General features: G+C 41.5%; 3 protein-coding genes and 1 long non-coding RNA gene across 4 annotated transcripts in view; 2 read left to right on the forward strand and 2 right to left on the reverse strand.

Annotated features, from left to right (window-relative positions):
• Window positions 1-7274: 7274 nt before the first annotated feature.
• Window positions 7275-11397, reverse strand: LOC116924250 (protein SDA1 homolog). Its single transcript, XM_032930758.2, has 16 exons — window positions 11255-11397; window positions 11064-11168; window positions 10904-11002; window positions 10658-10840; window positions 10524-10589; window positions 10367-10459; window positions 10232-10303; window positions 10065-10166; window positions 9913-9982; window positions 9682-9843; window positions 9439-9574; window positions 9193-9367; window positions 8456-9108; window positions 7906-7990; window positions 7620-7775; window positions 7275-7546 (listed from the first exon to the last, which is right to left on the reverse strand). Exons 1-16 carry the CDS (start codon window positions 11339-11341, stop codon window positions 7493-7495), a joined length of 2298 nt encoding a protein of 765 aa, XP_032786649.2. The 5' UTR covers window positions 11342-11397; the 3' UTR covers window positions 7275-7492.
• A 19-nt stretch (window positions 11398-11416) lies between these two features.
• On the forward strand, window positions 11417-12964 carry LOC116924251 (OCIA domain-containing protein 1). The gene is made up of 5 exons (XM_032930759.2): window positions 11417-11543; window positions 11613-11706; window positions 11775-11892; window positions 12048-12237; window positions 12417-12964. The coding sequence occupies exons 2-5, from the start codon at window positions 11644-11646 to the stop codon at window positions 12826-12828; spliced, it is 783 nt and encodes a 260-aa protein (XP_032786650.2). The 5' UTR covers window positions 11417-11543; window positions 11613-11643; the 3' UTR covers window positions 12829-12964.
• Window positions 12965-13197: 233 nt separating this feature from the next.
• LOC116925341 (fibrillin-1) lies at window positions 13198-26038 on the reverse strand. The gene is made up of 31 exons (XM_045175247.1): window positions 25869-26038; window positions 25551-25747; window positions 25239-25467; window positions 24401-24573; window positions 24055-24252; window positions 23119-23241; window positions 22189-22449; window positions 21302-22063; window positions 20968-21225; window positions 20620-20883; window positions 20434-20547; window positions 20243-20353; window positions 19944-20174; window positions 19758-19868; window positions 19563-19679; window positions 18613-18723; window positions 18316-18540; window positions 17970-18075; window positions 17443-17891; window positions 17169-17369; window positions 16990-17104; window positions 16765-16901; window positions 16628-16701; window positions 16480-16545; window positions 16242-16385; window positions 16068-16136; window positions 15761-15848; window positions 15276-15554; window positions 14444-14614; window positions 14024-14246; window positions 13198-13948 (listed from the first exon to the last, which is right to left on the reverse strand). Exons 1-31 carry the CDS (start codon window positions 26021-26023, stop codon window positions 13864-13866), a joined length of 5847 nt encoding a protein of 1948 aa, XP_045031182.1. The 5' UTR covers window positions 26024-26038; the 3' UTR covers window positions 13198-13863.
• Window positions 18828-27075, forward strand: part of LOC123473825 — a 26333-nt gene continuing 18085 nt past the window's right edge. Inside the window, exon 1 of the long non-coding RNA XR_006648139.1 lies at window positions 18828-19169. This is a non-coding gene — a long non-coding RNA (uncharacterized LOC123473825). The remainder of the gene's footprint in view (window positions 19170-27075) is intronic.

The following is a 27075-nucleotide window of genomic DNA, read 5'->3' on the forward strand; positions in this document are numbered from 1 at the left end:
TACATAAGATAGTGGGACCGTAGAGGGGGCTAAAAGAAAACTGGCCATGGAATGGGCCCCCTTTCGAAGAGTGGAGGGGATACAAAGTAAGAGGGGGAGAAGCACTACACCGGAGTAGGTTGAACTTGAAAGCAAGAAAAGAAAAGAAAAAGGGAAAGAGTGTTGTTTAAAAATAAGAAGGAATGGTTTAGAAAAGGAAAAAAAAAAAAGAATGTAGGATTGACAGATCCCCTGCAGTGCTGAACATGACGGCACGTGAGCCAGCCAATCGTTATAACTTTCAAACTCTGCCTCTCTTTAGAATTCAAATTTTTAATTTGCCCTACATCTTCAAGTAAAAATACAATCGCCGCAACAACAAGAATATCGCGATTTTCCATTAAAAAGAACGGCAAACTGATTGATTTCGGTTTATGTTAGAAATCCTTCAAGTTTTTTTTAAATGTCAGGATCATGTGCCGTGTCGAAGCAGCGCGTCGGGTAAAGCTAACGAGTCGTGAGATGTGATGTCAACTGTGTCCGCTGTGAAGGGAACTGTCCATCTTTTCTGGCCGCATTCTTCTTCTCATCGCGCGCAACAGCGACGTATTTTTCAGCGTTCACTGCAAGGCAAACATCGGCTCGCTTAGAATGCCCGCAACTGACTTAAAACACACACACACACACTCAAAAAAAAAAGGAAAAAGCAACTGGAAATAAGACAGCCCAGCAGCCGGAATGTTTTCAAGAAGAAGAAAAAACGGACTTTTTATTCAGATGATTTTTCTGTCTTTTCACTCACTAGTCTCTTCTTGTTGTTTCATTTTTGCTTTCGTCTATATTCCACCCCCACGCACACACACGCACACACACACACACACCAACGTGTTTTTCTGTGGTTGCGTGGCCGCGTGTCACGGATTCTTGGCCGTCACATTCTGGCCGTCGTGTCAGTGACATCGTCGTCGTTATCGTCCTCCCCTTCTCCCGGCTTTTTCTCCCTTCTCTATACGGGTGTGCGATGATGGTAAAACAAAAACAAAACCCCTAACTTTGATGACACAAACAAAAAACTCGCGATGGTTCCTCACTTTTTAACCTCTCGTAATCTGGTCGGCCGCGAGTCTCGATTGAATAGAGAACCATATATAGGCATTTTGCAATGATTGTTTGAGTGTGCGTCTGAACCGCAATGTTCTCACGTCCGTGTTGTTCTGTCGGCACTGACCTTACACGCACACCTGTTACTCTATTTGTACAAACGTGTGCAATTACGTACGTTTCGGAGTATATAAAGAACGATTATTACAGCACATCTGCGTGCTGGTTTTAGAATATATAGTAGGATATATGCTCTTCTTGTTTGTTTTTATCGGTGCCTTTTTCTCCCCGTTGTTCTTTTGTTGTGTTTTGTTGAACAACAGACGTCCGTGTAGACGGACGAGACGACAGATAATACATCGAGCTTTCGTGGAATTTTTGGCTGGAAAACATTTCCAATCACACTCTGCTGCTGGACACTTTTCTTTCATTGCCTACTACTCCCAATTCTGAGAGCATCTCTGCGTCGTTTGTTTTGTTTTCTCCTTTAACTGTTTTATTGTGTAGTTTCGCTCCATTCTACTTGTTACGTGATATCCTGTACGTTTCACGCTGGCTTGTCTCCACCCGTGTATATAACGCAGTTGTTCTGCAGCCCAAATGCACTCCCGATACACCCCTAAACTTGTCAAAGAGCTAGGCCTGTTGCCACCCCTTCTGCTCCTTTTTCCAAAGGGGCCGAGGATAAATATATGCTGCTAACTTCTGTTTAGGGTTGTTTTGTTGTTGTGAATAGCGGTACGTCAGCAATTTTAAGTTTTGCGATAGATTTTGAATGGATCCGCGTGTAAAGTGACTGACTTGCTGCCGTGAAACTACCAGGTGTCTAACTTCTGCTGAACCGCATGGCGATCAAGTCGATTGGTTTCAATCGAATGAATATAGCGCATTATTTCACGTTTCTACGAACGTGACGAAAACAGTCTGCCCTTCTGTTTGTTGCATTCAGACGTTTAAAAGAATCTGATAAGGAAAGAGACAAAAAACAAACAAAAATTCATACGTACGTATATGATAGAAATGAAAGGGGCAGAAAAGGAATTAAGTTCTGGGACTGATTCACTCTCGGCGGGACAAACAACACGGCAGACTAAATCGACCTTTGTTCGCCAACGTCAAACCCGACATCCACAACAAAAGAATCAAAGTGCCATTTACATTCAAGTTTAACCTACTATAATAATTTGACGCTCGCAACTACATAGATTTCATATTTGCTAGGCAAAACCGGATCGCATAAAAAAAAATCAGTGACAGACGCAATCGTCATGTTGACCCTGAGATGATTGGCCGTGAAGTATTAAAAAAAGAGAGAGAGAGAGAGAGAAACGGTGAAAAAAAAGTAGGTGAGGGTCATTGACTACAAGCTCCGATATTACAGGCAGCTGTGCGTTTCGTGCATGTTTCTGATTATTCAACAAAATATCGGCCGGGCGCCTTGCGCAAATGAAAAAAAAAAAAAAAAAAGACTGCATTAATGATGAGCTGTTTTTGTTCAGTATGCAACACAATAATGGAGACGAGTAAACAACCGAACCGAGAAATTTTATAAGAAAAAAAAAAATCCGTCAATTCGATGATTTTTGAATGGATGACTTGCCGATGTATCAAATATAACGAATGTGGGAAGCAGAGAAAAACTACTAATTTGCTATGCAGACCATCGTCAAAATGTCAAGGGCGCAACAAACAACTATTTTTTTTCCTCTTCGTTTTTTCTCGTGTTTTTTTCTTTTTTTGCGTGCAGCTCCCGCCTTTTCGACAGTCATCAAAGTAGGTCACCTATAGCCTGTGGGGCTGAATCAAACGAATGTTCAACTAACAGATTTCTGCGTGTTTTGTTTTTTTCCACAGCCCAGTGCATGGCATTGCGTTTTTAACAAACCGCCCAAAATTGGCTAGAAATTATTTGCACACGTTTCACGGTCCTTTTTTTTTTTTTAATCCTGCGTTAAAATCAAGTCATTTGGTTGATTCCTTTCTATATGTGAACGGTGCGTCCTTGTGCGGTTTGAAACAAGAGAATTACCCGGGGACCCGGAGACACGTTTCAAAAAACAGATGGGACGGAATTGAAATTACTAGACGAAAACGATAATCAAGGTGCAACCGCTGGAATCAATTCATCAACAAGTTGACAAGACAAGGGCGATTCGTGTAGAACATCGAGACAACCTTACAACAACAACAAAAACAGCAAATTCAAATATGATTAGATTAAAATTTGCCAAACAGCGGTGATCGCATGTGCATATCCTCGTCGATTACGTCACACGATTGCAATTGATGACGTCATGAAGAGACTGAACGATCCGTCTGATATTGCATTATTGCGTGCATCTGATGACGCAATAATGAGCTATACACTTACGTGTTTCTTTTGTTATTTACACGACAATTCGAATCAAACTGTCTGGTAAAAAAAAAAAAAAAAAAACTTTCAAAAGTCTTTCAACTCTTTTTCTTTCTTCGCTTGTTGCCTGTAAGCCACACCCAGCGGTTTTTAATGTTTCGTCGCGGGACATCAAGAACTGATGGCCCACACGCCGGAGACGTGCAGCTGTTTGCTCCTGCTACGCGATGGATATTTATGTGGATAAATAGAAGAGGGGAAAAAAAAAAAGAAAAAGCGATTGAGGGATCCTGTTGCAGCAACACTTCTTTCGAAGGAACTGTTACTTTCCTAGAACGAAAAAAAAAAAAAAAGAGAGACAAAAGCAAAGTAGTTTGGAACTTCAGAGTGATGGCCGACGTATGTCCCCGACTTGAAAAAGACGCTACATTGGTGTTTAAGATGAATTTGCCGCTCCTGTTGGTTCATCGTTGATACAAGTATTTCTAAGAAAACTGGACGACATGGTTTGGGCGGACACATTCTATGTGATTATAGAAGATGAAAGTTAAAAAAAAGAGAGAGAGAAAATCTTCTTTGTTATATTAGCTCCCTGTTTTTGCTACGTGGCACTTGTGTAGGCCCAAAGACCTATTACTTATGGACCTGAATAGCTTAAGAGCCTCATACATTCTGTTTTATTTTTTCGCCTACACTTTGGAACATTTAAGTCCCCCCTCTCTCTCTCTTAGGGACCCCTCATTTTCAGGCCTTTCTACTTGGAACTCTCTTTTTCATTTCATTTTTGCTTTCAGCCTAAATAAACCGTCTTTTCCTTTTTTAAAAGGCCTACGAGGAGAGAGAGAGACTTTTCGAAGGGATGAAGGTGTTGGCACTGCGGGCGTTGCATCGAAAAGGGAGAAGGTAAAATCAAGATGGGTCTACACGTTTTAATGCCGAAAAGGTTGTTCAAGTTCATTGCCCTCCAAAAAAAAGCCACAGAACTCCCCCCTCAAAGTAAAATACATTTTGAGCCGTTGCTAGGCCTCTGAAGACGGCCATGTCGGCCTTTTCTTCCGTGACATGACTTTTGTGTTATTCTTCTATTTGCCTCTTGTGTCTTTTCTACCTAGATTCTTACAGTCATTTCTTTTTTGGCCCGTCAGTAGATTGGCCTTTTTTTTTTGCCCTTAAGCTCTTAGAGAGCGGCTACAAAAGTTATGTTCAAATAGGTAAATAATGTAACCCCCCTCTTACTTTTCTTGTCCTGTTGAGAGGGGGGCTCTCTCCTCGACATCAAAACTGTATAAGAAAAGAAAAAGAAATAAAACTTACATCATTGAAGATTTTCCGAGCCGTGAGTCGTATAAAAGCACAGGAGAAAAAAAAAACAAACGAGGAAGGGCTCATTTGAATGTCGGAACCGGAAACATCAAATTTCGCCGTTATTGGCCGTGTCAGACATCCACCAAAAACATCCAACAAAGTCATACGATCTATATCAAATGCTGTTTGTCTAATAACGAAATTCTGCGTATGACAACAGTGTATGCAGCAGGAGCCAGACAACTAGACCCTACCTCCGTCGTCTACGTAGCTGTCGGGATATGTGCGAGAGAAAAATGCTAATGAGCCTGTGCTATTCCTTATTTCATTCCTCCATCGCAAGTCACCAGATTCTTTTCGAGAATATTTTTCTGGTAAGGTGCAGTGAGGGGGGGAAAAGCGAAATATGTTCTTTTCGGGGTGTTTTTTTCCCTCCGACGTTCGTATTTATACAACGAGTGTGTAGAAAAGAAGAAAATGAAGATGGACGAGAAGCCAAAAAGAAAAACGCCATCGAGGCGTGGGAGTGACATTCCTGCGTTTCAATGATCGCACGGAATGTCGAAGCGCACGATTGAGAAACGATGGAACAGGCTCTCCGCTCCGCAGCTGCAACATATATACAAAGATATAACAATCAAGTTCTATATAGAGAGACAGGCGAACGGACGAGTCCATTAAACTATACCCCAAAAGTCCGTAATGTCCCGTCTGTTAGGTGATTTACCTGTGCACAATTTAGTTTTTTTTTTCTCTACTCCGTTACAGTCGTTCCATATCTTAGTCACTGTTACATCCAGCAGCCCCCCTTTTTTTTTCCCCCGTCCGGGATGAGATACGACAATGCGTACTGTAGCGTGTCACGCTGATGGTGTCGTTCCTCATATTTTTAAGGAGTGAGCGGTCGTATAGAATGTGTCGCTTGAGCGACACTAGTATTGCCAAAATATAAAAACCGGCTATAATAACAAGCAATAACAACACCATTTATTTCTTTTGTAGCTTAAAAAACTAACTGCCCACCCCCCCCCCTCTCCCGCACAACCGTTCATCTCGTATAACTAGCAGCACGGACGTGTAGTTTTTGGCAATCACTCGAATGCCGTCAGCCAGACGGCGAGATGATGATCGTAATATCCCTTTTTTTCTATTCCTATTCAAATTCTTCATTTATCTCGAAAAGAAAAATTTAAAAAAATAAGTTTTTCTTTTTCGGCTGGCTGAGTTCACTTCGAAGCTTGTTGGGTGTTTGTTATAGACATCAGACATGGAAAGACCGTCTTTGCCTCGCCTGTCACTCAACTCTGCAGAGAAAAATATGACGGTCGTTCACCTTGTTTTTTTTTTTGGGGGGGGTGTATTAGTGTTCCTTTTCTTCCTATTCCGTCTTTCTTGTTTTGTCTCTTTTACAACTAAAGGTTTTGCAACGGGCTGCCGAACCTTTTATTTGTGAAGGAAACGTACAAACGAGCTGAAGGAGTAGCAACACAAATTTGTCTGTCCACGAGACAAAAGGAAAAAGAGCAAAAGCTTTTTTTTTTTGTTCCTTATCTTTCCGAAAAACCTCTTTTTGCACAGACGACTACGGATACAATCCGAAATGACTTTGGCCAGCCACCACAATGAAAGCCCCCGGAAAACATTCTTAAAAAGAGAGGGCTAACGCAAGTGAGAAACATTAAATTTTTTTTTTTCCTTCCCTGAACTCGATTTACAAGTAGAAAGAGGCTGTTGAGACACGCAGACCAAAAAATGAAGGAAACTTTTAATGAGTTGGATGAGATGGCGTTTTGTTACAATAACAAGAAATTAAAGTGCTTTTCTGACTGACGTTTTTCTTATTATCGAATGATAATCAAACGTACAGTAAAATCGGCTTCAAATTTATTACACGAATTGAAGCGATAGCCAAGCCATTATTAGTCAACTGCCCTAAACACACCAAAAATCCCATCACGTCAATTATCGTTCTTTTTCGTTGAATAACGCAAGTCTTGCGTCATACAGAAAAAAGCTCATAAATTCGAAAAACAACTATAGCCGCTTATTCTTTCACCTTTTTCAAATAGGGAGAGAAAACAAAAATGGGCGTTAAAAAAGAAAAGTAGAAAAAAAAAAAGAAAAAACGAGAGGGGATTCTCGTTAAGCGTGTGCTGCTTCGCCCACTTCTTCTATTATTCCGAATGGGTAACACGAAAGAGTGCCATGCAAAGACTATGTCGGTAGCAATAAATAAACCCCCTCGCCGACAACTTGCTGCTAACCAAAATTGATCTCTTTTCTTCCTACCTTTTCTCTTGTACCTGTTGGTCTACTCAGGTAGTCAAATCAGTCAACCCGCAGGGTCAACCAGAAAACCGGCTACTCTTCTTTCTCCTACGCATTATTTACAACTTCTTCTTTTTTTTTGGTCGACATTGGTATGCATTTTCTCTTAAAAATGGGCCAGCTTGCCAATACGAGTTGTATCACTAAGCTGACCGATTCTAAAAAAAGATTGCGTATTCAGCCCTTTTCTTTTGTTTCTTTAAGATAATGATAACGGCATTGTTTGTATTGATCAAATTGTCGGATTTAAAAAAAAAATGCTCTTACCATTCCAGATTGTTACGGTTGATCGAGAAATTCGATCAATTTACCTAAGCAAGAGTTCACCTTCCGTCATCCAATAGGATTCACCAGACGACGATCCGAGACTTATTTTTTTTTTTCGTTACATTTGCTTAGACGTCCGGTTATTTGACGTTACGCGGCTTATTTCCTCAAGCCCATCTTCTTCTGTTTCAGCAGCGCATTGCGCAAGGCGATCTGTAAAAAGAGAGGAAAACAAGTACAAAACTGCCACGTGGTTTCTTTTTGGCCAGTCGTCAAGACAATTTACCTGCTTATCTTTGAAAGATCGCTTATGTTTCCCCTTGGCTTTTTGTTTCAACATCATAAAGTTCTTGTTTTTGCTCTTTTCTCGATTTGTAGTGCTGGCGTTAGGATTTTGACGTTTAGGCTTTCGTGTTGGTTTTTCACGGTCAGCACGCCCTTCCTATATCGATAACAGCATTTTGGTAATCGACATTAACAACTAGCTCTCAGTTGGCAGGTAAAAACACAGGCAATCAAACATTACAACACACAAGAAAATATATGGAAATTATGTGGGACAGGTGCTTTACCAAGACTGTTGTGAGGCGAGAATCCTTATCGTGGCGGCGTTTCTTGTAGACTTTCTCAATGTCGTCCAGTCGGACTAACTCACCCCTAATATTAAAATAAAAAACAAGACAAACAATAGGATGAGTCTATAAGCTAAAGAGACAAAGTCCACGTTGATTTTGTAGGATTTCAAATCATGTCATGGAGAGATGAGTGTTACAGGATACAAATCTCTATGCCCAAGAGATAAAGAAAAATAAAAAAAAATCATGCCACCGATTGGAACACAAAATAAAGTCAACTGTCTACGTGATATCATATGGGCTGAACGAGACTTCCGCGTTTGATTACAGCGTCCAATCAAGATGCGCTTGGATACAAGACATTTGAGACGAGTTATGGGGTGATCCCATCTTGCTTAATACACCACACACACAGACTGATAATCCAGAACGACTGTTTTTGCCAGCAAACGAAGCGGACTACGTGAGTCATGCAAAGATGGACTCTTTGACCCTAAGACTTAAGAATGTTGCCTAATGCCGTGCACGTGTAGGGAAGACATATTACCGCTTTATGGTGTCGTCCAAGTCATCAGCGATTTTTCTCTTTTGGCGGGCTTTAGAGGCATCCAACTGCTTCTTTACCTGGGCAGCATCGATCTTTGCAAAGTCTTTGTCCGTAAGGATTCGACTCAAACTGACTGCAGCCGCTTTTATTTTCCTTTCTTCAATGACGCTGGGATCCTCGGCGGCAGCAACAGTTTTCTTCCGACTTCTTTTCAAATCTTTATTGATTCTCTTTTGTTTTTTCTTTTCTTGTTTCGTCAGTGGACGTCTGACTCTTTTTTCAACCGTATCACCATCCTCTGATTCTTCTTCACTATCTGAATCTTCATCGCCGTCCTCGTCATCAGAGTCTTCTTCATCAGAGTCTTCTTCATCACTCCCTTCTTCTTCACCACTGTCCACTTCTTCGTCGTCTTCATCATTGTCCTCAACTTCAGAATCAGTGTCAACCTCTTCACCGTCATCAGAGTGAGAAACATCGACCCAACCGTCGTCATCACTTTCATCATCATCTGCTGATTCATCTTTTTCGTCATCTGGGTTGGCATTTTCATCATCCGGATTCAATGCCTCTGCTCCAGGAATATAATCTTTGGCATCCACAGCTCCGTAGGCTTTGATTGTCAACTCGCTCATAGCTTCTGTGGGCCGACCCTAGTGAAGAAGAGAATAAATAAATAATCAAGTGAGCCTGAAACATGACGCATTTCAAAACGAAAAATAATCTCTCATAAATACTCGTTCTTTGCGTGGCAACATTTCCGGGTTGATGACGCGATACAGCTGTAGTATAGACCTCGATGCCATCATCACACTCTTTTGTTTTGAGGTACGGTATTCGATAAGTTCGCGTAGCAATTCGGCGTTCATTACTAGTGGACATCTGGCACATATTTCTCTAATGGCGTTTAGCCTGCGTCACAATTGAAACACTACTATTATTAGTAAGATGCAAATGCATGTACTGAAATAAAGAGTCCTCACCCCACGGCCATTACTTCAGCGGAATTCCGTTCTGTCACGAAATTGCTGACTATGGCACTCACTACCGATTCTAAAACATCAGGTGGCAAGAGCTCGTGAGAAGCCTGTGCAGCAAACAGCAACATTTTGGTCACATCTGCCAAGCGCCAAAAGATATTAGAAATGTTTATGTCCCCATTCGAGACAGACTCTATTGCCCACAACAGTCTACCACTGACAGTTCGGCATTAAGTTAGTCATCACCTCTTTGGTGTGGCTGTAGAAAACGATTCAAGTATGGGTAGAAATTAAAGATGAATAACTGGTGGGTGCCTATGAGTCGAGAAATCACATCTAACGCCATGACTTTGACTTCAAAGCGTTCGTTCATTCCCTCGACATGTTTAAACAACTGCTCTGCAAAACCTTGAAATAAAGCAAAGAAATCATTACCGGCTTAGAACGGGATTTTAATTCAAGAAACGGTGAATTTACTTTGGGGATCCCGGATCAAGTGTATGGCAGAGAAATTAAACACCGGGGCCTTCTTTGAATTATTGCGTTTCTGGTAGACGTTGGAAATACAATTAATTTACTATCCATCTAGTCTTGCCGACCAATGCTAATCACGAACTGTAAACCCCTACCTTTAAAGTCTTTTTGACTTTTTCCATTTGTTTCTCGCGTTTTCGAGATTTTTTATTTACTCGAGCAGCCATACCAACTTCCCTGATGATGACGTTTTCATTCTGTGTTAAATAGAAGAGCGAAACATTCAAGATCGGGCAACGAGAACTTAAATAAAATCGGTTACCTCGGCTTCACTGTCTGAATCCTCTTGTTTTTCGTCAGAACCCATGAAAAATTGCAAAGCTGTAACCATAACCTAGATATCATCGGAGTATACAATTAAGAAAGCTTTTACTTTGAATATGCAAACGAGTCTTACCTTTGTAGTTTTAGATAGACATGCAGTAGCTATTACATTTACAGTCTTTTGGTCATTCCAAATATTTTTCTTGTAAAGGTCAATCATTACATCCTAAAAAAAAAAAGTATGTTAAAACTAGCTGTCAACTTTCTATTTCAATTGACAAGTCACATACCAGAGACATCTTTGCGGCAGTGATGTTTGAATCTTTCAGCATGGCAAACATGAAATTCTGGAGGACCTGTTTCAAAATATCAAATATGAGCATTAGTTCCAGAATATCAAAATTATTATAGAAAAGTAAGTTACATTATTCAGTTTTATGTTCTTTGATTTTGAATTCACATTTTTTATATCTGTAATAATGTGATTCTTTAGAAAGGCTCTTAGCTCTTTGTCAGGGCAGCGAAGAAGTTGAAAAAATAGGGTCAATAAAGATGTCGGTGAAATCAGGTTCTTGTTACGCAACAAGATGAGAGCCCTGCAAAATGTCTAGGAAAAAGAAAATGGTGTGTATGAGCTGGTTGGCTTGTCTAGTAGGAATTTATTTATTACTTTTCTCATGTCAGGATGTAGAGTTGTTGGGTGGCGCTGTAAAATATCCATTAGTTCCTGTGGATATTCCTTCAAATCTTCAGGGAAACAATGTGAAACCTAGATGGATAGAAAAAAATTGTGCTAATTAAAGAACCAAACAGGAAGAAGTGCTGGGTACCTGGGCCAGAAACATTACTAAGTCATCAAGATCTTTATTGTACTGGTCAGGTTTCATTTCAAAGACCATCCTTGTTGAATTGTAATGACGATGCTGTTGCATAAACTGCGAATACAAACAGTTGTAATTTTGTGCATGTTTTGTAAAGAAAAAGGCAGACCAAAGTATAAAATGGTCGTTGACAACTGTACCTCATCTTTGTAAGATGCGGGATCTCGCTTCAGCAAATTTTGCAACTGTGGTAGATTTGTAGGAAGCTGATTATTGTGTCTCACCATTTTAATGAATGAAAAATTCACAACACGAAATAAAAATAATTTTTACAAGTTTTGAAAGCTTGAATCAAATTTATTGTGGAGCTGCAGCAACCTACGTTGTTGCAGTAGAGAACCACGTGTGGAAAACAGCACGTTTCCATGCCAACGGGAAGACGTCTGCTAATCGTCCATTCGTCTGCATTGAACTGTAGTCGAGTCAAATGTATGTAATATTTAACTGAATTTTTCAATATATATTAATCTCTTAGCTATTTTTTTTTGTCATATGCAGTGTTTTAAAGTTCCCTGGGACGAAATACAGCATGTCAGAGTCACAAACGCCCCTCTCAGTAGAAAAGGATCCACTTACCCGACGTGAACTATACGTAAATATTAGTTGTCTAAATGCACGTTTTGTTGAATGTGTTCTAACCCGTAAATTTGATTTCCAAAGAAATTTAGCCCAGAAGAACTAAGAGTTTTGAAAGAGTGCAATTATGAGAGTTTCTACTTCAGGAGCTTGCCAATGGGCACTGCACTTGGGACCCTTGCCTATTATGGAGTCAAATCTGGTGAGTAATCAACCGCTAGTTTCATTCACATGATTACATAAACATTCATAGATCTTTGAAAATTGATGATGTGCACAGTTAAATTGGGAAACTAATAATGTATTACTAACTAGGAATAAGCTAGAGAATTTGGCATTCTTTTAATATGATTTCAGGATACCTCAAGGGTAGCACCAAGTGGGGTCCTTGGCCTAAAATCCTGTTAGGTGCATCATTTGGATATTTTGCAGGGAAATTGTCTTATCAAACAAAATGTGCTGAAAAGCTGATGACCCTTCCAAATAGTCCTCTGGCTGAGGCACTACGTCAAAGACGAGGAAGAAACAAAGGAGGTTTTCAAGAAGTGTAAGGGTTATATTATTACTATCATCATGTGATGTATCCAAAGATGTTGATTGATTTTGGACCAAGTAGTTGAATTTACTTGATATTGGAATCATTTCCTATTTTATAGTTCTGTAGTGATATTATAATTTAGTGATATTCTCCATTTATCATTTCTTTGTTCCTTTTTATTTTTTAAGGTTTACTTCTGAACCTATAAACCTTGGACCATCCACGCTGTCTTCCGATGCAGACAGTGGAAATCCTTCAGACTATCTACAAGAGCTAAGAAGTGAGGATCGATCTTACGATGCTCCGCCGACAGCTATTGGGCTCAATGATTCATTTCGACCATCGATGGACTCTTTTGTTGTGTCGGAACAGCCTCTGCCTTCTCCAACCCAGCACTCTTCGTCATACGATGAGCTTCGTAGACAAAATCGAGAAGAATTTGAACAAAAGAGGTTGGATGCTTACAAGAAGACGGACGGATTCAAAACAAATCCAAATGTTGCACCGCATACCGCACCGGGTTACGGCACGTCAGGTGTGTCATCACGAGCTCACGCTTCAGACAAGAAAAATTCTTATGGCGATGTTTGGGAGGAGTGAACTGAACTGAAATCGGATCAGCTGTAGGGTATAGAATTTCACTTCAATCGTCACTATATTTTTGCTTAATTTGTATTCCTCATAATCGGAACCCTCTTGGTATTTCAGTCTTAAAATTATAGAGTCTACAAGCATATGTTTACCATTCGATTTTTCCATATTTGGTAATGTTTCAGGACATTATCACGAGTTAACAATAGGGACGTAGCAAATGCCAAGCATTTAAAATTTCAGACAAATCTTGCAACATGCAAGTAATACTCACCTTATTTCCATTCTTGGATTTGTAGGCTACTTTCAACAGCAACACGATTTAGTAAACACCAAAATCGTTTGGTTCTTTAAATTTAGAAGCAGAAATAACAATCATTTTGTGAGACCATGTCCGATGTATTCCAACACTTGGTTCAAAACAGATTGAACAATCAAAATGATCGAACGAAGTGATTCTGGCATTTTACAGTTCAAAAGGCACTCGAGCACGAAATTTCATCTCATTATCCTCCTGGTGATTCCTGTCACCATAGTTCAATCGAGTATTCATACTTTCTTGTTCTTATAAGATAAACAGTTTTATTTTGCTCACTCGTCGTCGAAAAATTTCAGCAGTGATCGAGTACGACGTTGGAGTAGAGGGTTCTGTAAATTCCGTGGCCTTACAGAACTGATGTAACATAGCGCACGTTACGGATTACTAAGCAAAACTTTATACAGCGTAAGCTAAAAATGATAATTGAAAATAGTTAATGTTATACAGAATCACTTGCAATAATTCTTTTCCCAATCTTATCTTTTCTCATAATAAAAAAAAAAAAACAGAAAATAAGTAGTGTTTTAATAGTATACAACATTTAATCGTCAATTGTTCTCCCGATTTTCGGCTCGCAGGAGACTATACACCCGAGTTCAGTCCCCCATTCCGTTGTATCAAGTGTGTCATTTTTGGAGAAAACCTTTACGAAAAGACAGCCCGAGTAAAAAAAAAAAAGGGGGGAAAATCGAAGGGTGATGATTCTTCATCCTGGAAGCTACGCTTTAGCTTGTAGTTGTTTTGTTTTTCCGATTGTTTGGAGTCGCACCAGAAGCTGAAGCATTTTTTTCCTTCTTCTCTTTTTGTTTCCTGTAAGTAAGTAATCCGTTGTGAGATATGCTGTGTTACTCTTTCATTGCGGACTACCTTGATTGTATCTACTACCTGTTGCGTTCTTTCCCCGGTACGAAACTGGGACCTGGAACAAGTTTAGGTTGATGCTTGGGTCCCTGTTGACGTTTCCTGCCGGATCGTATAGTGGTTGTGCTTTGCAGCACAGCATCGTTTGCCGTAAAAGGAAGTAGCAGATCTACTACTCCTCCTCGTTTCTTGTCACGGTTGCGGTTTTTGTTTCCTCTACCCGGCTGGTGTACGGGATCGTTAGAACCTAATGATGCCGTTGGATGATTTTTAAAAAACAGTTGAATTCGATCAGGGTAAATATGAGAAGAGAAAACAAGGTGCAGAAAGGAACGTTGCCAATGAGAAAAGCTTCGTGTATCGTGAGTGACACGTCGTGTTGAAGTTTGGTGAGTAGAAAGTAAGGTTATGCTACTTCAAAATAGCTATTTTATAGTGACGCACCTTCCCAAGACCAAGGAATATTATTATCTGTGTCTGACGATAGCGTTTGCCGGGATCCAGTTGGCTGTGGTCCTCTTATTCCGCAGCACCAATAGGGCAACGGACGATTGAGCTGTTGAAGCTGCCGCATCCCGGCTTCACTGGCATCAACGTCAGAAGCCAGCCAGAGGCCTGCTTGCAAAATGAGACGTAAGCAACAAACACCTTGCGCAACATGCAGGGTAGACTGAATTTCACCCATGATTTTGTCATGCTCCTCCAGACTCAAAACTGAAATGAACTAAAACTACAATTTGGAAGAACTGCTACACATACTCGGAAAGAGAAATTGAAACAAGCGTCATGCACTAAATATAGATGGAAGCACCCAAACCGTTCACCATACAAGCCGGGGAAGAAAAGCCATCAGCCAATAATAATGGACCGACCCCAAATGCTTCAAGTCGATCAGTAGAAAGTAAAGCTTTGGTTCCGCCGACCGTTTATTAGCATCATGGGCTCCAATTTGGAAAATAACGTCAAGTTGTGTCATCAGCATAGTAGTACTGTATATCAAGTCTTTAGACAAAGTTAGAATGGCAGTTGCTAAGTAAAGGGAAGTGTTCGCTGAGTAATAGCAAGAGTATAGTGTAATTCGCGAGAGTGTAGGAAGGTGATTCGAAGGGTTCGATGTCGATGCGAATAAAACGCTCTGTATGTTTTTGTTTTGTTTCAGAAATCAGATGAGAGAAACGACTGATATGAAATGGACAATAATTCGAAGCTTGATTTGTTTTTACGGAGGAGGGGTATGGGGAGGGGGGATGTGGCAACAACAGTTTTATAATCTAACCTGACGGAACGTTGGGTAACAGCTGGAGATCGGCCTCGTTAATGCGCGATTTGCGTGCACGGCCGTTACCGTTTCCAAGCCGCACCGGTTGGCTACCCATTGATGGGATCAAGGCGGGTCCGGGCACAATGACGGGAGACGAAGGGGCCCCGGCGTCTCTTAACCGAGGGACACCATCCACTAATTTGTTGTGAGATGCTGGATGCCGACCAGTATTGGCCGAATCCCGGCCGTCGCCTCCCTCGCTGTCGCTCGAAGCGCCGAAATTCCAATCAAACACTACAACACAAACGCAATATACCATAACAATAAACCACGGCATCTCTAATGAGCACAACGTTAAAAACAAAACAAAAAAACAAAAAAAAACAAAAAAAACAAACAAAAGAAGGGCATGGGCAAGTTTCCATGATTGCTAGGTTTCTCTAAATAGGGGTGGGTGAAGTAGTAGTAAGACGTTTTAGTTTTGTTTTTTCCTCTCATACCTGTATAACGTGGAGCCAATGTCGTGACTGTGGCTCGTGTGTAAGCGCTCGGATTATTAATGACGATGCAGCCAGCCGGGACCTTGTACTGCAAACAAACATGCATAAACATATAATATCAGATCGTATAGACTATCTGTATAAAAACGAAATGAGTAATGGGAATTTAGAAGTAGAAGGACGCGTGCTCTTAAATTCCGATTATTATTCCCCATCATCGTATCGACATTGTTGGCTCGCACGCAGGCGCCCGCCTGTTGTTTTGAGATAAGTAGCCTCTATCGCATGTAAATGAGCTCTCTCTTACCGTGTACATTTCGACGTACTTGCCCGGCTTGGAGCCAGGGCATCGGACCAGCACTCGACCTCTTGGTAACTGCGGGCGACAAGTGGCGACGAGATGCGCAAGTGGATAAGAAAAATTTAAAAAAAATGATGATGCATCGAGCTTATCAAGAATTCATAACTTGCTCTTATGTACCTTAGTGATGGGCGAACTTGTATCTCTGTGAACGGTTTGACTCGTGACGTGTATAGTAAACTGGCACTTGGCCTGATTGCCCGCTCCATCCTGTGCTACGTATGCGATTTCGTGATAGCCAGCCTGGAACAACTCTCCAGGTTCCTGTTTTATTTTACCGCCAATAGCATGTGTTATTGATGTCCGCGAAAACGTCAAAAGGAATCAGAAAACCAGAAAATGTTAATTTTGAACTAACCCTGGATTTGTTGAGCTGGACGATTTCAATGTTGTCGGTAAAAATAGGCTCGTTCCATGTCACGATCTGGCAATTTACATGACAATCAACAACCGTATAATATTCCTGCAGTAAAATTTAAGACGATAAATGCGGATTATGGACTCACCTGCGAAGATTGGCCCGGTTCCAGGAAAACGGTCCAAGACGTTGGACAGTTAGTCATACGTGGTATTTCCTTATCTGTTTTTAGAATGCAATGAAATCGAGCTCCAACAGATTTGGTTTTTAAGGATCATTAAATACCAAAGATTTCGATGGTGAAGTTGCACGTGGCTGTTAAATCAGACACGGGTGATCGGACACGGAAAGTGATGGTATTCAAACCGACAGGCAACTCCCCCCCCAGCTGTTTTGCCCATAAAGGATCCGAATCCACGTACCTTCATCGTAAAATAAAAGAAATAGAATTCAAAATTTTTATGCGAAGCAAAGAAAAGAAAAATGCGTGACAGATTGACGCATACATACCGGAACCAGTCCATGTTTGATTTCGGTTGCGAAAAAGTGACGTAAGCTCGCTTCTGTTGTGCAGGCAGGTTTACTGCCATATTGCCAGGGCACTGGATAAATGGAACTGGACTATCTAAAATTTACCAAAATAATAAACGTCAAGATAAGCATGAACTATTTCTAGAACCCATTCATACCGATGCGTTCGCAGCGAGCTGGTTCGTCTGGGCTGCGCCATTGCTGAGATGGCAAGCAATGATAGATACCTCCACCAATGAGTCTGTATCCGGCACGGCATCTTACTTGACATTGTTGGCCAGCAAATGTCTTTCCGGTGGAGCAGGTATGTGGCATTAGAACGCCACTATCAGGCGCCAGCAGTTTGGGGCATGCTAAAGCTGTTTGGTCATTTATAGTTGGAATGAAGGAAATAAGATAAAACAAAAACTGCCAAATTTTTTGTGAATTTACGTATGCAAGTGGCAGGTTCTCCTAGCCAAAGTCCAGATCGACCGCATGAAACCGTGGAATCTCCAACCAGCTTGTATCCTTTATTGCACCGGACATTGCAAGTTGATCCGGAATTGTAAAGGGACCGAGATTTAGGTGAACGATTGGCTGACCATCCACTGGCACCTAAATCGCCTCGTCCGTTCTCAGCGATCAGGGCTTCGTCCTCTTGCTCCCGAGACCTGTGTTGAGTATGATTCAAATTCTGGATGCACTCTATCTCGCCATGATCGGGCGCTTTCATTTTCGGGCATCTAGGCGGTAGTTCGGTGCACGTTCGTCCATCGGTTTCCAAGTAATACTGGTCGCTGCAAGTACAGTGATAGGCTCCACGTGTATTAATACAATCTTGACTGCAGCCACCGTTATTGGAACGACATTCATTGACATCCACGCAATTGCTCTGATTCCTGGAATACGAACGAAAATTGGATTTCAAATTGGGTTCGGTGAAGTGTTAAAGAGAAAAATATATGATCGATTCATACTTGTGGCTGACATCGAACCCCGAGTTGCACGTGCAACGGAAAGATCCAATCGTGTTGACGCAAATGTGAGAACAGCCACCGTTACGATGGCTACATTCGTCAATATCTATGTAAAACGACATCATTAGACATGCTTTTTACAGATCTAGTTTAACTGATGATTGAAACAAGGACATTTCTTGTCCTGGTTCAAAACCAACATGGTTTATCTTTCAAATATGTTCACCATGAGTGATTGTATCACGACACGAAAATGTCCCCCAGGTTAAAATAACATCGGCCTTCACTAATGGCCCCCACTTTTTTGTCAGTTCTAGAGAATTTTCATGTCAAGAATTATAATTACCAATGCATGCATTTCCTTCACTTCGATAACCAGCTTCGCAATCACAGCGATAACTTCCAGGTAAATTTACGCAGCTACCCTTACAGGGTTTAAGAGTCTGACACTCGTCAATATCGACACAGCGTTCCCCTTCAAGTTTGTAGCCACTTTCACAGTCACAGCGATAAGTGCCTGGCAAGTTTGTGCATCGACCTCCACACTTGTAGTTCAAACACTCGTCAATATCTAAAATAATTTGCAAAAAAAAACCAGATCAGATGGCGGCAACTACAATTAGGCTCCATTGTGTCGTCTGACCTTCACAACGACCATTTCGAAGCTCGTATCCGGGGTCGCAAATGCATTTGTATGATCCAGGTAAATTAATGCATATGCCATTGCAGGGATTTTCTTTGCATTCGTCCACATCTAAAATTTAAATACGAAAGAAAAAAGTAAAAATTTTAATTATTAATTTTTATAACTTTGATAATTGGCAAAATTCAACGTTGGAATGCAGTGCTGCCCTCATCAAGGTCAGGCGCCAATTCTAGGAATCATATCGAACACGTTTTTGCATATATTTGTCGCTGGCTCGTGCGACTGACGTCACGTACATTTCGAGCTCCGAAGAATTTTTGCCGACAGCTACACAAATCAATCACTGTCGACTTTTTAGTGTTGAACATGTGCCAGTTTATGAACATTCTTTACTGAAATTGAACTGATTAGACTGAACCCTGAATAATGGAAGGCGAGTTTTTCTCGCTTTGCACGTGTTTCACCCCTTCTACGTCGCATCGACCGATGTACCCTGATAGCCGCCATTATTCTTCATCAACGAACACCAAGATTCGAGTTCGCGCCTTGATAAGGTAGGAAAACATGAAAATATATTTGATTATTTTTTGGTCAGCTGGTTGGATTGTGAAAATTGTCTTTTTTTTAAAGTTATCTTTGTTTTTCGTCTGAAACTGAGCAAAGATGAGGCATCAAGGGGATACTTTGTTTCAGACAAAGGAATTGGCGGGAAAAAGGTTAAGGTATAGAAATATACAAGTGTAAAGATTGTTTCTTGAAGTTTCCTAGTGGCCTCTGAACTTTTCTTTTGTTTGTATCGACTTGCTTTTTTATTTTTTTTTAGCTTCACCCTATTATTTTTGCGCTTTGCTTCGCAAAAGTTTTGCTTTTCTGGCGGTTCTCAATGGCGTGGCTCTATTCTTGTTATCTCTACACTTCAGTGTGCATATGGTGGAAGTTAACTTTACCTTCGCAGTCGTTGCCTCGCAGGATGTAACCAGGTTCACACTGGCACGTAAATGATCCCTCTGTGTTGATGCATTTGGCTAAATTACCACACGGCTGCTTTTGGCACTCGTCCACGTCTGTTTGTTGCAAACAATCGCTAGTTTAGGACTGGGGGAAAAAGCACAACAATCTGAAAAAAAGTAGTAGGGGATAACCTTTGCAAACGTTGTCGTCAAACTCATAGCCAAACGGGCAAAGGCAAGTGTAGGAACCTGGTGAGTTAATGCATTCAACTGGGCACGGATTGTTAAGGCATTCGTCGATATCTAAACAATTACATTTTCATTTTGCTTCGTTTCGTGTACTTCTAAAGACATTTATTTTTGTTGAGCTGATTTTACCTGAACACGTTCCGTTATCGCCGAGCTGATATCCAAGCTCACAGGAGCAAGAGTAAGAACCTTGGGTGTTGATGCAAATGCCCTCGCAGGGTTCGTTGAGGCATTCATCGGTATCGACGCACTGGTCGTTATTGTTGATCTGGAAACCTTCGGCGCAAAGGCATTCGAAGGAACCGACAGTGTTGCGGCAAATGCCGTCACAGGGGCTCGTGGTGGCGCACTCGTCGATATCTGTCGATGCAACATCATCTCAGAGAATTCAATTTTGTTTTTCATAATCGGGAAGTAGGGGCACAGACCTATACAAATGTCTCCAATCAATTGATATCCAGGGTGACAATCGCAGATGTAAGATCCTGGGATATTGGTACACAATTGATCGCAGACTCCATTCGGACATTCGTCGATGTCTATCAGAATAGATTTTTATTACATCTCTTTTTTTATTTTATCTCCTGCTTTTTTTTTCTTGTTTTATAAAAAAAAAAACCTGTGCATGTTCCGTTGATGTTTTCAAAACCATCGTCGCAATCGCATCGGTACGATCCTTGTAAATTGGTACAGGCCGTCGAGCAAGGCGACAATTCAGCACACTCGTCAATATCTAATTTTTGTTTTGATTTTCATTTCGAATTTTTGTCTGCCAAAATTTTATCTCTTGAGATCCAATTCTTACCTGCGCAAGCAGTGCCAGTGGTGCGGAATCCTTCCGGGCAGATGCATTCGTAAGAGCCGAGGGTGTTGCGGCAGGTCCCGCCAGTTGCACGACACGAGTGCCCAGCTTCTTGATCCACCGATTCACATTCGTCAATGTCTTGACACGTCTTTGCGTCCGTTTCACTTAGACGATATCCTTCCGGACATTCGCACCTCATTCCACCTTTGAGATTGACGCACTCGTGTGAGCAGCCTCCGTTTTCTTTGGCGCACTCATCGATATCTTGACGAGAGAGGGTGGAAAATCAATGATGGCCAGCTCGTACTTGATCGCAATATTTGATTTAAAAAAAATTAGTGAAATTACCTTTGCAAGTTTTCTGATCAGCGCGAAGTTTGTATCCGGCCGTGCACTTGCATTCGGCGCTTCCTGGAAGATTGATGCAGTGGTGCGAACAACCGAAATTGGGCAGGTCTTGATCAGAGCATTCGTCAATGTCGCTGCACGTCTTGTTGTTGCTAATATCCAACGCGTAGCCGGAAGGGCAGGCACAGTAGGCAGATCCTTCCGTATTGATGCATCGATGCGAACACCCGAAATTGTTGTCTGAACATTCGTCTAAATCTAAAAGAAACCAGTTGTTAAATTTGAAAAAGCCATTTGAGATAATAGTGCCACTCATTCCTGTTGTTGTTCATACCTAGACACGCTTTCCCGTCATTGCTCAAGTTCCAGCCGCTGGGGCAGTCGCAATGAGCTGATCCTTGAGTATTGATGCACAGATGAGAGCAACCGAAATTATCTTGCGTCTCGCATTCATCGACATCTAGACAGGCCGATCCATCTTCAACTTCGGCCAGCCGATCAGCTAGTTGAAATCCTTCCGGGCACGTCTGATCCAGTTCGAAACTCTTTTCCTCTTTGATGTCTGGGGCGACGGTTGTTGTAGTAGTTAGAGAATTATCGATTCTATTGGCTCTATCTTCCAGTTCTTCCGGTTCCTCTTCGTCTCCCTCTTCTCCTTCTTCCTCAGTCCCATCTTCCTCTGGGTCTTCCTCCTCTTCGTCTTCCTCTTCAACCGGAACGATGTCGGCGATGACAGGGGTCTCGGTAGTGGTCGTTGTCGTTGTCGTTGATGTGGTAGTTGTCGTACCAATTGTCGTCGTAGGGGCTGGTGTAGTCGTCGGAGTGGCTGTCGTAGAGGTTGGCGTAGGGGTAGTAGTTGTTGTCGTTGTTGTCGTTGTCGTACTGGGAGTGGTAGTTGAGGGAATGGCTTCCTGGATAGCTTCCGCTTCTTCTTCTTCATTGTCTTCATTGTCTTCATTGTCTTCATTCTCGCCATTTTCTCCGTCCTCTTGCGATGAAGCTCCGTCCTCCTCCGAACACCGGAACGATCCGATCGTATTGATGCACGTGCCCGCGCAAGCCTGTCCAACGTCCTCCAACTCGCATTCGTCCATGTCTATTTGAATTCCGATTAAATTTTGATAGCGTTTGAATGATTTAATCCAGGGACTGGTTTATGTTGTACATTCAAATTTTGACGAATCACGCCCTTGTTTTGCTAGAATTATTCGTGCATGTTACCTTCGCATGTTTTCCAATCGTCGCCCAACATGTAGCCATCAGGACAGGTACAAAAGGCGGTGCCCAGCGTGTTGAGACAGGTGTGCGAACAGCCAAAATTATCTCCCAAACTGCATTCGTCCAGATCTTCGCACGTGTGTCCGTCGGCCGCCAGTTGGGTGCCTGGACGTTCGTCGCAGCTGCACTCGTAGCTGCCGTGAGTGTTGCGGCAAGTGCCTTGACACGGACCGTGACCGTTACGCAGCAGACACTCGTTGTGATCTAATCGCAATTCACAAAACCCAATGATTTCATTTGTTTCGCCTCTTTTTTTCTTTGTCTTTTTCGTACAAGCCAGACGCTAGAAAGAAAGCGCCCGCTATTGAACAGTGACAGGTTTTTTTCTTTTTTTAAATAAAGGGGGGGAATAATGCTCCATTTTTGGGGATAGACTTTTGCGTTTAACATTTGAATTGCTTGAAAAGAAGAAGAAAGAAAAAGACACAAAGGTCAGGCGTAAAAATTTTTGAAAAGAAAAAAAGAAAAAAGAGGTCGAGACCAACCAATTTTATACCATGTCCAAAATAGGCAAGTGTATAAAAAAAGCTTCTATGTACATTACTACATTTCCATGTAGCGTTTTTTTTTTCTTTCCCCGTTTCCCTCTTGTGTGATGCATATGAGCGATAGGCTTATTGTGTATACAACCATGTTTTTGTTGTATAGCACTATTTCTATCCTCCCCTATATTCATTTTTTATCTTCTTGCTTAACTCCTTTTTAAGACTTTTTTTTTTGTGTGTGTTGTTGTTCGTAAAAGATAGATGGGAGGGAATTTTCAGATGTATCAATAAAGGTAGGAAACGAAGGGGAAAAATAAAGTGCATGTCTACCATCCGTTTAGACGAAATCAATAATCCATAGCTATGGGGGCATCGGTGGGCTACGTACCTATGCATTTCTTGCCGTTGGAAGCTAGACGAAATCCCGAGGAGCAGAAGCACTGATAGGATCCTTGTCGGTTGACGCAAGTTCCTTCGCAACCACCGTTGTCAATCGTGCATTCATCCACATCTTTTTATTTATTTATTTTTTTGTAAAAACAAAGAGATATAAATTCAAGTTTAAATTAGATTTTTCATTTTAATTTTCTTATTTTTTTTTAAATTTCGATTTTTTATTTTCCCGGGAAAGAAAAATCGAATTTGAAGAAAAAAACGGAAGAAAACAATAAGTTTTGGGGTCAACTTCAATCCATCTCGAGTGGTATAGACACTGTCTGCTGGATTGATGATGTACGGCCCAACTACAAGGAGGGTGTTTTCCACGTTCCACGAGTGGATTGGAAAATTCACTTGAGCTACCCCCTTTTTCATGTGGACCACGCAACGAATCGGCAGGAGCTGGCAAGCAACAGTTTCTTTTTGTAATCGAATTTATTATACAATCAGATAAGGATTTGTCTTCCCCTCTTTTGCCTCTCTTTCTTTCGTGATGCGTAGACGATTGAAACGCGCAGTCGGGGGTTCAACAGATTGTCTCTTGCAGAACCCCATCTCCGCTCTTTGCCCATTAAAAGCGTGTACATCAAAGTGACATGGAAAACCTTTGATTATGTAAACGATTGTATAAAAAGCTTGGGTGCCGACCCAAGGTCGTTGATATTTTTATCGTCTCGTCCGTTATGCGGCCACGACAAGTTCTCTTCTTCTTTTCGTTGCTTGCTCTTCCCTTTTTTGAGCATAGCTAACCGAACGAGTTGATGAATTTTCTTCTCCTTTTCTTTACGGTGAAACCGCGACGGACGCATTCACCACAGCTATTGGGGGTGACTGTAATCTTTTTCTCCTTTTTGATAAGAAAAGAAGGAAAGGAAATGTTTCATACCTGTGCAGGTGGTTCCATCTTGGGCAAGGACGTATCCTCGGTAGCATAAACAAGTGGCTGTGCCGCTTGTATCGTCGCAGATCTGCTCGCAACCTCCTTTATCGTCTCCACATTCTGAACGTTCATTGCCATAGCTGCCGGCATTGGACGACTCCTCCTCTCTTTCGGTCAGCGCGTTATTGCTCACTGAACTAGCGTCTGTGATTACAAAGAATACGACGCAACTCGTTAGCGATACTTTTTCCTTTTACCAAACGTCTCCTCGTCATAAATCAGTTTATTTTTTTTATTTTTTTATCTTATTTTATTTTCGTTTCGTTACGATGGACACAGGGGATAGTTGTACCTTGATCGGGATGGTCAGTGTTAGGGATGATGCAAATTGGGCTCGGTCCCACCCAACGCCCTTGCCGGCAGTAAAGGCGATCCGCGTCCGGGACGACAAACTGGTAGCCGACAGAGCACTGGAACACGGCGGCAGCATAGCGATTTCCACCACCCGGCCCTTTGTTTCGTTTCCTATTTTGAGAGAAAAAAAAAAAACACATAAAACAATCATTATTGTTAATGTCAAGATACCGTAACAAGTTGGCCTATCTCGGAGAGAGAGAGAGAGAGAAAATGCAACAACGAACGAACGAAAGAAACGAAAGGACCAATCCCCTTAGTGCCATAAAATAAAAGAGATCAAATCACAGCATCAGAGGTTGTAAATCAGAGTTGGAGGGTGCGGTCGTCCAGTCACGACAACAGTATTTCATTGACTTTCACGTGTGTTGTTGTTTGGATTTATTTTTTTTTTTCCTGTCGAGAGAAAGAAAGAGAGAGAGAGAAGGTCTGTGGGGAAAAAGAGAAAATGCTCAAGTTCAGGGAGAATACGTTAGCGTGAAATCAAGCCATCAAGGATGTGATGAAAACTGTCCTGGGCGTTCTGTGAGTTCTCACTGGCCAGCAAGTGTTTCTGGCCGTTGAAAGATTTAAAAAAAAAAGAAAAGAAAAGGAAAAATTCTGAGAGAAAAAAATAGAAATTGACTGTCTAAATTGGATCGGGATTCACATACATATTTTAAAATAATAATAATAACAAAAGCACCAAGGAAAGATGTTAAAAATGTAGCAAATTTGATTTTACTTGTTTGCGCGTCAATTTTGGAAAAGGGATTAGGGAGGGGATTTGGACTCACCGTATGTATTTGATTCCCGATCCGTGAGGAATAGCTGGAGCGGGCACGATTGGACTGTTGCTGTTATCGGCATCGACCAGGCACGATTGATCGAGTGTGGCGAAATCCACTGGTGAGTTTTGATTCGATTCTTCCGCTCCATCCGTCGATTCCACCTCGTTGACATTTCTCGCTTCTGTCAGCGTACTTGCTTTAGCCGACGAATGTTTGTTATCGTTGCCTTTTTTCCCTGCAACGACAACCAAACAATTCAATTGAAACAAACAAAAACAAACTAGAAGAATACGAAAGCCAAACGAAACAAAATCAAACCTTTATTCTTCTTTTCTCCGGATGGATTGCTGGATGATGGATTCTTTGGCTTTTTGTCCTCTTTTTTCGGCTCTTTAGTCGACTGTTTGGCAGCTTTCTTCTTGTCCTCTTTCTTGTCGTCCTTTTTGTTGCCTTTATTGCCACCTCCGTTTTTCTTTTTGCCTCGACTGACGGGATCCTCGTCTGCCGCCACCATCCTGTTTTGTATTTTTTTGGAGGCGACACTCAATTGTTATTCAGTCATCCATCACAATGTGTTTCTTATCTCCCACTAATAATTCAGTCACAATTATTTGGAGTTGCGCTGTTAAATCTTACATGGATAATGCCGGATTGGCTCCGTTGAATTGGACGTCATCCATCCCGTCTAGATCGTCGTCCACCGTTTCACTCATCTCGGCCACTTCCGACGAATCTTTACGTGGTAGACGGAAACAAACGAAAAAGTTAAAGCAATTCGATTTGAGTACCATTTTATTTCTGCGTCAACTCTCTCTGTCTCTTTCTCCTTTTGTTGTGTTTACTGGTCTGGTTTGCGCCGATCAATTTTCACGCTACATTGAGCGGTGGGCAACTCTATTCGAGAACTCCGTACGGATATGCCGTATAAATAATAAATGGTACGCACAAGTCGTTCATGCTTCAATGGCCGCCGTAGTTGGTTGCGACTGTTTGTACCCTAGACAACAACAACAACAACAACAAAATCTAATAACGGGAAAGGAAGGAAAGCGCATTCAATTTCGTTATCGGGACTGTGGCACGTGAAACGATCTGGAAAGAAAAAATGGACCGTGAGATCTCGCTATTGTTCGGTTTGATTAAAAAAAAAATTTTTTGAATTAATAAGCCTCTTTTTTTAAATTTTGTCTGCCCATCTGCTGGTACCGTTGTGCAAATAGATTCTGATTGAGTTTCATCCTTTTGGGGCTTTCATTTTTTGATGGGAATAATTGAGGAAGATGAGCTTCTTTGATCGCCAGGAGGAACAATATGCGGCTAGCACCACAACAACAACAACAACAAAAAAAAGACGTTAATCAACTCTTAAAAAACAAACGTGTTCAACTGCCGAGAGGTGATGAGTCAAGTTTTTTTTCTTCTACTTCTTCTTCTTCTTTCCTATTAAGGATCTCATGGACAAACAAACTGTTGAAAACTTTTTTTTTTTTTTTCTTTTCTTTTCACTTGTGTTAATTAACCGTTTTGCATGGAAAAGGGATGTTTGCTGCCTCCCACGACGAAAAGTTTTTTTTTTTTCCCGAGAGTCTTTGGCATTGGGGCAGAACGAAAACCCTACGGGTGTCCCTCGATGCCACACAATAGACAAGAGTTACGTATCGTTTTCGCTCGATGCCCGCGTCGCCTCTTCGTGTTCGTGCAATGATGAATCGAATGTCCCGCTCACGCCGGCCATGTCTCTACGCACAACGCGGGTCCCTTCATTCAATTGGACGAGTCGCAGACAACGTAAGAAAAGAGGAGAAAGAAAAAGGGCAGATGATGTGATGAGAGGCAAAGAAAG

This window comes from Daphnia magna, linkage group LG6 (assembly GCF_020631705.1).
Source record: "Daphnia magna isolate NIES linkage group LG6, ASM2063170v1.1, whole genome shotgun sequence".
Taxonomy (NCBI): domain Eukaryota; kingdom Metazoa; phylum Arthropoda; class Branchiopoda; order Diplostraca; family Daphniidae; genus Daphnia; species Daphnia magna.